The 11673-nt window shown below is 41.9% G+C and overlaps 1 protein-coding gene across 1 annotated transcript in view; it reads left to right on the top strand.

Moving 5' to 3' along the window:
• The first annotated feature begins 566 nt into the window (after positions 1-566).
• CLRN1 (clarin 1) overlaps positions 567-11673 on the top strand; it is a 42517-nt gene continuing 31410 nt past the window's right edge. Inside the window, 1 exon segment of the mRNA XM_006096311.3 lies at positions 567-819. Coding sequence (XP_006096373.1) covers positions 567-819 — 253 coding nt within the window.

The following is an 11673-nucleotide window of genomic DNA, read 5'->3' as shown; positions in this document are numbered from 1 at the left end:
TCCTTTCCACCTCTGCAAAGATTCCTCTTCTGTCCCACTAAAAATACCCCCGCCCCACACACACACAAAACCAAACTCACAAAAATAAAAACACACAATACATGAACTTCTCAAGTTGCTGAAAATTTACCATAGGAAACAAGCCTGTTTCTGAAAGTTTCAACTCACCCAATCAGACAAAAGGCTGAAGAAAGGGAGGCATTTATCAAGTTACTCGGAGGACTCCATCTGTTATCTTAGACCTTTGTTACCAAGGGACACAGGAGGAGATACTCAAGGCAGTTTGAAAGAGTTTTATTTTACAGATTCTTAGTCCAAAGATTTCAAATTAGAGAGAAGTAGAAGCAAAAAAGGAGAAAAGACAAGTAAGTGTGCTAAAGAAGCCTTCTATGGCATTCTGCTGACATTTCACCTGGCCGCAGCCCCTGGCGACAAAGCTCCTCTTCAGCTGCGTTCCGTCTGTTCAGCTTCTATAATCAATGCAGTCAAAGGGACAGTCGGGTCGCTTCTCATCACTCACAAGGTCTTATTTTTGAACTTCACCCTCACAAAGTCCACTTCTCATTATGCCAAACCAACAGAAGAAAGTCATTTTTTGCATGGCGGGGGTATTAAGCTTCGTGTGCGCCCTTGGAGTTGTGACAGCCCTGGGGACACCGTTGTGGATCAAAGCCACCTTCCTCTGCAAAACAGGGGCTCTGCTGGTTAACGCCTCGGGGCAGGAGCTGGACAAGTTCATGGGGGAGATGCAGTACGGGCTCTTTCATGGAGAGGGCGTGAGGCAGTGCGGACTAGGAGTGCGGCCCTTTCGGTTCTCATGTAAGTAGCAACTGCATTTTGTTTAATATCTTAGGCACGCTCCTCCAAGGATTGCAGGAAATCATTTTTAAGAGCCTTGTCCTGTCTATTGCAGGACTTTTTATACAGGTATGAACCACTTGAAATACCTAAGACTCTTCTGAGTCATCTCTTCTCCCTAGTTTTTATTTTGTGTTAATTTTATTGATTATTTCATCCCTGCTATTTTTATCATGACAACATATAGTTAATGAATGGCTATAGTGTTAAACTTTTTGCAAAGAAAATTTTTTTATTGAATATTAATATTTACATAAGAAATTATGGGGTCTTGTTAAAAAGGGAGGGGCTTAGAAATGATTTTCATTTTGTTCTTTAAAAAAGGGTCAGCCAGTGCTGTGGGCTCCTTAATCAAGCCTCGCTGCTTTCTACCTCACTCATGACTTTGTTTCCTGTCCATTCCCCTTTATCCTTGCAAGGTCCTCTCCTGCTCATGAATACTTTTTTAAACCAATTTGGAATCACTTGGCTATAGAAATTTAAAGCAATCAGCTGTACTAACTAGGAGAGAAATAGTTGCCTATTTAGTATAGAAAGTTTTCACGTGATTGACTTTCAAATCAAGTAGAGAATGTGAGACAGATTTCCTCTCACAATTTTTGTGAAATGGAAGTGTTATCCTCAATATTTATAACCTGTTTATCTTAAGAAGAGAACTTCTTAAAAATTACCATGTGAATAGGCAACTCATTAAATGAAAATTAATAAGAAATCATTTGTTATATCTTTCACAACACACATGTAGAAATTATTATTTCAAAAGGGCTGGTTTGGAACAATCCTATGAAGACACAACCAGTGAATTAGTGCATAAATCACTCCTCAGGAAAGGAGGTTGCCAATGAGGCATTGAGAGTGAATTATTATTTTGTCTGGGTATTTTTTTCACCAGCATAGTTAGAGGCTAGACTAATTGAATTTATTATTAACATGTGCAGTGTCTAATGAAACTTCAGAGCTGATCTATTCATATCTCTGCAACACTCCTTACATCTTCTCAGCAGTCATTGGCCACCAACCTTCCTCTCACATAGCGAGTTCATAAGTGATAGGAATTTTCATAGGGTGCCAGCGATTCCCCACGGATTAGTCTTCAGCTTTTCATGACATTACTATACACTAGATTTTATGAAGTGGATACCAACTCTTTTTACTGAATGGCTTCAGCTTATTAAGGTAATGGAGCTGTTAGAGTTGCTTAGCTTTCTTTGAGGGGGCAGGGGGATGGCAGAGAACAAAGCAGAATGCCACATGATTTGCAACGTATTACAAAATAAATTAAAAAAATGAGTGAGGTGATTAACCATGAGTTGCTGGCAGCTTAAAGCAGGAGTAAAGCTTCTCACAGACGACTTTAGACAAAAAGCAGGGAGCATACAATGAGGTTCCTGGAGTCTGCATTTTCTACAGAGAAATGTTTCAAAAACAATGTTTCCTGAATGCTTATTAGACACTAAGCGCTATGCACATTTTGTCCCATTTAACCCTCACTCAGCCACATTTCTCTGTGATTCAATGGCAGACAGTTATGGCTGTGTTCTGTGCTTGTCTTGTTTCAGATGAAGTTGGTCCAATCAGGCATCCCTCCCTTTGCTTTCTGTGAGAGCTGGTGGGCTTAAACAATACTCTCCCCTATCTCACAAAGTTGCATTAATCCCTTATTTTCCTCCAACCTAGTGAAGAAAATTTTATATTTGCTTGTTTGTTCTGTGGTGACAACCCTTTCCATATACTATCCCAGACTCGTTAACACCTCATTCATTTCTGAGGCCCAGTGAAATGTACTTACAATATAACTTTTTCTGTGTAAGCAGAAAAGTATCCTTTCAATGGAACATGAGAGAAAGTTGGGAAAACTGTAGAATAAATAGATCCAATAGACTCCCTAAAAGGCATAATGCTCATTTAAATAAACACCCTCTCTGAGTGTTAAAAACTTCCTAATCAATGTGCCTCAGGACACACCCAGTGTATACTCTCAGTGCAATAGAGCTTCTTGGTCCACAGCTTCCCATTCAAAATGCCAGCACCCTGTCTAGGGTGTTCCATAACATTCCCTTGAAGGAAAAGAGCTCTCTGATATTCTTCCTGATAGGAAAATATAGCCCTGATCACATAAAAGAATCAGAGCCCAACCCTGTCTTCTCAATAACAGCTTCCTAAGAGCAAAATCTAGGGCTGCCAAAAAGCTCAGAGTGGATGATTCTTTTGTTTCTTCGAATTCAACTTAAATATAGAGTACACCTCATTTTGCAGAACTTTCTTCTTTTTCCTTTTTTCTTTAGAAAGTTATTAAGCAAACATCTGGATTTGCAGAAACTTTCCAGTGTAGCCGGAGTGGAAAAGGTACTAATCAACGTATCAGTAATTTTATGGCCAGTTTTCTTCGTGGTCATGTTATCACCAGTTGATATGCATGTATATTTCAGTTTTGTTGGATTGCTAAATGCTACCTTGTTTACCAAACTTTTCATTTAGATCAGCATTGGCCAACAGAAATGTAATGCAAGCCATAAATACAAGCCACATATGTAATTGCAAATGTTCTAGTAGCCATATTAGAAAAAAACAGTAAAAGGAAACAAGTGAAATAAATTTTAACGACATATTTTCAGTAACCCAAGATGTCCAGAATACTGTCAATTTAACTGTTAAAAAAGTAGTGAGCTATTTTACTTTTGTTTGGTTAAATCTTGGAAGTGTGGTGTGCATGTTGCACGTACAACACATCTCAACTCAGACCAGCCATAGTTCAAGTGTTCACTAGCCATTTTGATGTGGCTAATAGCTGTCACGCTGGAGAGTGCAAATCTAGATGGAGATTTGCTCTCAATAAATTGGGCATTGACGGTGTCTATATTCTAAATGAATTTTTGCTTGTTTCTCTACAAGGTTATGTGTGTTATTTTTATGTGCAATGTATGTGTAACTTTTAAAACCCAGATATATGATATAACATGAGGATGAAGACTAGGCCAGAAAAATAGTTAGGCAATGTTGTCATTTTTGTTCTTATTATATGGTCCTATTGACTACTGTATCTCTTTTAATTATAACAAGAATCTTCCCTGCCAGCATGCACAGCTATGCTGGGAAAACTTCTGCCTCATTTACTCTGGCCAGTTCTCATCCATTTATGGGTCAGTGGTTCATTTTCTAGAGGTCACCAGCACTCATGCCTAACATGCAATTTCATTCATTATAATGAAGAACTGTTTTCCTTTCAAGGCAACACAAGTGGTGGGCTTAATTTTTCCTGATATGTCACCTGTAAATTTTTAATGATGATTTTAAACTCTAAATATGCCATCAAGACAAAAACTGCCAGTGTGTGTGGGTAGGTTTCTGCTTTGGTGGTTTGAAACACTGCAGAGCATTATCAAAATATGATACCCAAGAATCACATGGTATCAATCATTCCTAGATACGCCAATCTGTTCATTGCCAAGAAAGTTCAATGAGCTGGTAAAACATATGGAATCTCTTTTTTTGGGGGGGGGATGTGAAAAATAAAATTTAACCAATCATGTATCACAGCTTGCTACTTCAGTCATACAAAGCATTTTAATTTAATGATTGAAATTTTGTAGAAAGCTTAACAGAGGCTTAGATTTTCATATTTTAAGCAGAGTTTCTTTACCAAATAAGCATATGTTCCAGACTGCAGAGGGAATGTTGAGACTACTTCTATGAGCAAGCAGGTGGCTTCTCAAACATATTTGGGGCAGAAGAGTTGGGATTCTGGATCTCTGCCACTCTGTTGCCATGGTCTCTGCAGTATGACTGCTGTCTCCTGCTAACCCGCCTGCACCCTCCCCATTACCTTGCCAAACCACACAGAGCTGCAAAGGTCTTTGATGTACCTTCTTCTAATAATAGTACCTGTATCTCCTCCCTTCCTTAGTGTGTGGCCTGTGTGGAAGCAGGCTTGTGGGGGTGGAACGGAAGCCTATGGAGTTCACCTGGTAAGACTACCTGGTGGGATGAATGGGGAAAGGAAGCAGCTTGCATCATTTCACCTAGCCTACATGGGCCCTCCTGCCTTTTAGCTCCAGGCCCTAATGTTTAGTCTCACTCACCCATAAAAACAGGCCAGTAGCCCACAGGCATGGCTCAGTGGTTGAGGGTTGACCTAGAAACCAAGAGGTCACAGTTCAATTCCCTGTCGGGGGGGGGGGGGGTGCATGCCAGGTTGCAGGCTCAATCCCCAATGTGGGGCATGCAGGAATAATTCTCTCTCATCACTGATGTTTCTATCTCTCTTTCCCTCTCCCTTCCTCTCTGAAATCAATAAAAATATATTTAAAAAAAACACACAAAAAACAGTCCAGCAAATGGAGGTTTTGTTTTCCTTCCATTGGAAAAAAAAGTGATTAGTAGAATAGAAGAGAGTATTGTTTAAGAAGCACTAGTGTAAAGTTCAAACTCTCAATGACCTGTATAATGTGGGACTGGCACCTAGGAAAGGTCCTTCCAGCTTTAAAACTTTATGACCCTTCTAGTCTCTGCCTCACAAAGCCTTTGTTGGCAGACTTTAGCCCATCATTGGAAATGGTGGTTTTGTGCGCCTTTGCTCTTTGGTCCTCAAAGCTAATAGTTCTTAAAGTATTCTGAAATACCTACCACTTGTCAGGACCTAAGTGAATTTCATTACCAGTGAATGTTTCTTTCCCCCTTCTTCCCCCCATAGTAACCTTTTACTGTTTGTGTGAAAAATTGCAGGTTAAAAAAGGAGAAAATGGATGAGACGCTTTGGAAAACAGGGAGATACACTAATTGGTTCCAGAGAGAAGTAGCAGCCACAAACACTCAATTTAGATGGTGCTATTGAGAAAGCAAAAAAGGAAGATCAAAAAATAGCAAGAGGCTGATCTTTTACTACCTCCTTTTTTTTTCTTCCTCCATTTTTTTCTAGAAATTCCTCTTCCATCCTCACTGAAAAATCCTTCTTTCCTGAATCTGACGTGTTAAGCTGAAAATGGCAAGAAGTTAGGAATGACCATCCTATATAATAAAAGAGAAACATGTAAATTGACCATCCCTCTGCTATGCTCACCAGCCAATCAGGAGTTACTATGCAAATTAACCTGCCAAAGATGGTGGGTTAATTTGCATATGCAGGTGTCATGCGCCCCAGAAGGCGAGGCTGGCCATGCCTAGCCATGCCCGTGGGCTCCCAGGACCTTTGCCGGCGGAGAGCAGAGCAGGAGAGTGGGAGGTTTGGAGGACTTGGCAGAGCAGGAGGCCGGTGGACATAGAGCAGAGCGAGAGAGAGGGCAGCTTGGAAGGCGTGGCTCCCTCTGTCACCCCAGTTTCCTCATCACAGCTGTGGAAACTGACAGCAGGGAGGAGGAAGTTCCATCCTCACAGAATCAGCCAGAATCACCCTTTGGTCAGACAGCTCACAGCGGCCTGACAGCCAGGACTCTCATTCACCTGCATCTCAGACTGTGACAGTAGAGAGGTGGGACTATGTCTAAAGGACAACTGTTGATACAATGTAGCTCTGCAGCCGAAAGATGCTGGCATTATCAACAGAAAATGTCTGAAGAGCAACGTGCGTTTGATCTTGAAAGAAGGCGGCACCTGTGACAAAATGTAAGGACGCGAGTCACAGAAATGCAATATTATGGATTTCATCTCTCTGTGCGGGACACGTTCAATCCTATTTTAAATGCAGGAAAATTAACTCAACAGTTTATCATGGATTCATATTAAAAAAAAATGGAGGCCAATTGGATAAATTTCACCAAAGCAAACCAATCTAAGTTGAGAGTTGAAAAATATAGTGGTTTGATGGATTATCTCAAATCTAGATCTGAAAATGACAATGTGCTGATTGGTAAAATGATAATACTTCCATCATCTTTTGAGGGTAGTCCCAGAAATATGCAGCAGCGATATCAGGATGCTATGGCAATTGTCACAAAGTATGGCAAGCCTGATTTATTCATAATCATGACATGCAACCCCAAATGGGCAGATATTGCAAACAATTTACAATGCTGGCAAAAAGTTGAAAACAGACCTGACTTGGTAGCCAGAGTTTTAAATATTAAGCTGAATGCTCTTTTAAATGATATCTGTAAATTTCATTTATTTGGCAAAGTAATAGCTAAAATTCATGTCATTGAATTTCAGAACCATGGACTGTCTCACGCTCACATATTATTGATATTAGATAGTGAGTCCAAAGTACGTTCCTCTAATTAATTCCCTTTTAATGTGCATGAATTTCATGCACCGGGCCACTGGTCTATAATAATAAAAGCGTAACATGCTAATTAGACCTGATGTGCTTCTGGACGACACTGGGGCTGCAAGGGAAGCCCGAGTACCGGGTGCCAGAAGGAAGCTGGTGCTGGCAGCTGGGGGAAGGAAGGCCTACTCTTGCACAAATTTCCTGCATGAGGCCTCTAGTTATGTATAATACTTCAAGAGTATTCTTTCTTCAAAGGAGGAATTAGAGCAGCAATTATCCTTGAATTCATGAGGAATATGGAGAAAGTGCTTTTGAGGAAAGAAACTTCTGGTTCTCCTTGTATAGTCCAAGAAGAGAACATTTGTTTCTCCCTCCTCCCTAACAACTACCTCCAATATCCTTACCAGAAAACATTTCGACAGAATCAGCCTTGAGAATTGCGTGTGTGCATATATGTGCACATACCTTTTTTCCTTTTAAATCATCCTCCACTTCAAAACACCAGAAGGCAGAGGAAAAGATGGCAGTAGTATGTCCTTGTGTATCAATAATCACTCTAAATGTAAATGGTTGAAGTCACCAATCAAAGGGCACAGAGTGGCTGAATGGTTCCATTACCCTTCACCCTGACAGCCAGTAAAGTTGTGGCCTGTGCTCACCTGAGAGAGGAAGTAGAGGCTGAGCGAGTTGCCTCTGGAACTGCATGGCAGGTCCTAAGTGGGACCTCTGAAACTTGGCCCTGATGTGTGAGCCTTACCTGTTGGAGAATGACTCCAAAATTCTCTTCACAATTTGTTGCTCTGCTTTCTCCTCTAATCTCTGAGGGTGACTCCTCTTCCCCAAGGACTTTCAGACAAACTCCCAAAAAGAATACTTATTTCAGCTGCCCATTTATTTGGTACCTCAGAGGTGCCAAGCATCTTGCATATATTATTTCTAGCCCTTCCATGGAGGTGTTGTGATACTATTCCTCTTAAGCAAATGCAGACACTGGAAACTCAGATCACAAAAATTTCCTAGTCACAGAGCTAGTAGGAGCAGACCTGGTACTGAAATTCAGATGCACAGGATAGACTGTGCTAGTCTTCTAACACACTGGCCTCATTACAATGTGCAAAATGGACACAGAGATGAAGAAAATGTAAGAATAGCCTTCGATTTCACCATCCATTTAAAAGATGATGCTGCGACTTCACAAGCACGAGTTCTCAAATAGCCATGTGATGGCCCTTAGTCTTCAGACCCGGGTTCATTCATTGCCTCTTCTATTCATATTTCCATGGCCCTGATGTCTAAGCCCCATCTTTGACCTTTTTTTGGAAGGTAAAATAGCCAAACCAAGCCTGTTTAATAATCTAGGTTGAGCAGGTCACACACTTATTTCTAATCTTTGGGTTTTGTAAGCATATTACCATGATGTTGACTGTTTATGTTGATGGCAGAGGTATCTGACTGCCTATGTGGTGAGCTGACTTAGAATCACTGTCAACCCAAATCTTCATGGTACAATCTTCAAATTAGTTCTTTGACTACAACAATTATTTCATCATAGCAATCCCAAATGGTACAGTCTTTCCTGGGGTGATAGGAGCAGTTTCAAAATACAGGCAGGGACAAAAAGAAAAGCAGACACATCGCATTGTATTCACTTTCAAAATTTCCAAAAACATTCATTAAGAGCTAGTGGAGAATTAGAGCATAAATTAAAATCTCATTTAAAAAACACACACCAAAAACTCATTTTTACTCTCACATATATCAGGAATTTATAAGGTTGAAGGCACTTAAAAAAAAAAACAACTAATTTACATTAAACAATGACAAACTTGCCTTTCATCTAGCCATGCAGCTGAACACCCAGACTGGTTGTGGTATGACACTTTTATTGCTGGTGTGATAGACCTAACAGTGAACTGTGTCTGCAGACTAATTCATGCAGGATTCAGATTTCGATCCTTCCCAGCAAGTTATAACTATGGCAAAGCCATTCTTGGGAGTTATTTCCCCGACATAATCATACCCTGTGGATTAGGAGCAGTTAAAGGGGTTCTGTTATCAGAGGTACCTATGTGCCAAAGCAGCTGCCGTCCCTAAGCCACCATGGGTGATTAAGATTCACTGATGGGGCTGCCTCCAAAGAGGCTTGAGTCAGGTACATGCCTTTCAGCTGAGAGGAATTCAGGGGAGGTACTGAGAAAATTGTATTTTAAATGCCACCAGGTCTCCCCCTTTTAAGTGCTGGGGTCATGGGTTTCATTCTCCCTGACCATGCAGCCACCGGAAGCCTGGCTCTGTACCTGAGTGTGAGGTTAAGGTGATAGTAAAGGAGATGAATGCATTGAGAGGGTGGCAAAGAATGGCTTTCACTGGATTTTCATAATGACTGGCTGCAGATGGGCTGAGGGGAAAGTCACATCAAGAACATTTCTGTAAGAAGAAAGAAATCTTCCTACTTATTCCCTTTCAAGAAAATGAATAGCAGAGCACTAAGGGGCCAAATGCGACTTCTTTTTTTACACACCTTTTATGTGAAGAAGGGCAAGTTGAGAAGGAAAACGGCCTCAAAAGCTACATTATGGCTTTAATCTAGGAAGAACCTTCTGCTCCATTGCTGATATCCTTATCAGAGACTGCCTTCATTCTGAGATGGCGCTACCTGCATTTTACATCTGGCCAGATGGTGCAAAGGGTTCATGAGACCTAACCGTTATATCAGTGGTCCACATCCCTGGCTGCACTTTACAATCACCCACTGAGGTCAGGTGGTAGCTAGATGAACCCTAAGGCCAGGCTTGGTGTATATGTGTGTGCGTGTGCATATGTGTGTGCATGTGTGTGTGTGTGTGTGTGTGTTTACAGTGGGGGGACTTGAGCCTTGAGCATGATTCTATGCTGAGGGGATAGAGCGCTAGAAGCAAAGGCTGAAGATAGATAGGAAAGTTAGGTAATATGTCTAGAAAGCACCCTGTGAAGGTGGAAAAGGGTGGGTCTTAAAGTACAGGTAGAAGGCCACACCTTGGACAAGAGTAAAAAAATTCACTAAGAATGGAGGAAAGGTTGGACATGGACCAAAGAGAAGGTGTGGGTGGATGGCAATGGGAACTGAAAAGCTGAGGGAATTCCCCTGATAGCCTGTGTTTGTTCTGTGAAATGAAAGACTTCAGTTCACTAAAGATTTTTAAGCCTTGCGTAAGCCAGGCATATAAGACTAAGGGAAATGGAGAAGGGGGTGGGATATGTACTTAAGAGTGGGGGAAGTTTGGAATATTTGACAAGGGACAGAAAATGAAGACTGGAAAAGGCTTTTCAGAATTGGGGGACCACAGATCAGAGGCTTGAGGAGTCACCCTCTGACCAGGAGAGTGGAGGTGCAAAGGCAGGGGGCCCAGCTCAAAGAATACACCCCCCAGTAAAGGACTGTGAAGGGTAAACTATAGGGAGCATCCTGGGAACCGGGTTTTCACTCCACGTCATTAACTTATGACTTGGTTCAGTTTCATAGTAGCACACTAGAGTGATGAGAGCATGGCAGCCTTTCTCTGTGTGCTGAGCGACCTATGCAATGTAAATTGCCTTTTCCCTCTCCCACCTGTGACTTGGCACCCTTGCTATTAGGAGAGTGAAGCTAATGATTAGTTTCTTCTAGCTTCTGTTTCTGACGAGATATCTTATCAGAAATCTCTGCTGTCCAGATTTCACAGAGGACGAACTGAGCTATGAACCAAGGTTGAAACAATGGAGTTTAATATATATTAATAAAATATAATTAATGTTCTTTAAGTTAATATTTACATATAATTTTAGAAAGCACTCTGACCCAAGTAATTCCTTTCCTGAGAATTCATCTATAAAGGTTATCCCCATTCATCATCCACTCCTATAATAAAAAGTAAAAAGGTATGTGCTTGAAGGTGTTCATGGAAGCATTAGCTATAATTCTCAAACTGTAGAAGACAACAGTTTGTCTAATACTAGTTTCATGGAAGGTCATATAGTTACTTAATGATAGTTTTGAAGACAATATTTATAATGTGGAAAATGCTTATATTCTTATTAAAAAGAACAGAATGTGACCCCAAAACTGCATTTTGATTATAGTAATACTAGAGGCCCGGTGCACAAAAATTTGTGCACTGGGGGGGAGGGGGGGAGTCCCTCAGCCCGTCCTGTGCCCGCTCGCAGTCTGGGACCCCTCAGGAGATAATGACCTGCTGGCTTAGGCCTGCTCCCGGGTGGCAGAGGGCAGGCCCAATCCCTAGGTGCAGCCCCTGGTCGGGCTCAGAGCAGGGCCGATTGAGGAGTTGGGGCGCTGCCCCCTGTCATGCACAGAGCAGGGCGGATTGGGAGGTTGTGATGCCACCCCTAGTCACGCTCAGGGTAGGGCCGATTGGGGGGTTGGGGCACTGCCCCCTGTCACATTCAAGGCAGGGTCGATAGGGAAGTTGCAGTGTCACCCCCTGTCACGCACAGAGCAGGGCCGATCAGGAGGTTGGGGCGTTGCCCCCTGTCATGCACAGAGCAGGGCCCATCAGGGGGGTTGGGGCTCCGTACCCTGTCACACACAGAGCAGGGCCCATCAGGGGGTTGAGGAGCTCCCCCCTGTCACACACAGA

Source organism: Myotis lucifugus, unplaced genomic scaffold, assembly GCF_000147115.1.
Source record: "Myotis lucifugus unplaced genomic scaffold, Myoluc2.0 scaffold_175, whole genome shotgun sequence".
NCBI lineage: Eukaryota > Metazoa > Chordata > Mammalia > Chiroptera > Vespertilionidae > Myotis > Myotis lucifugus.
This window is presented reverse-complemented; position numbering and strand designations above follow the sequence as displayed.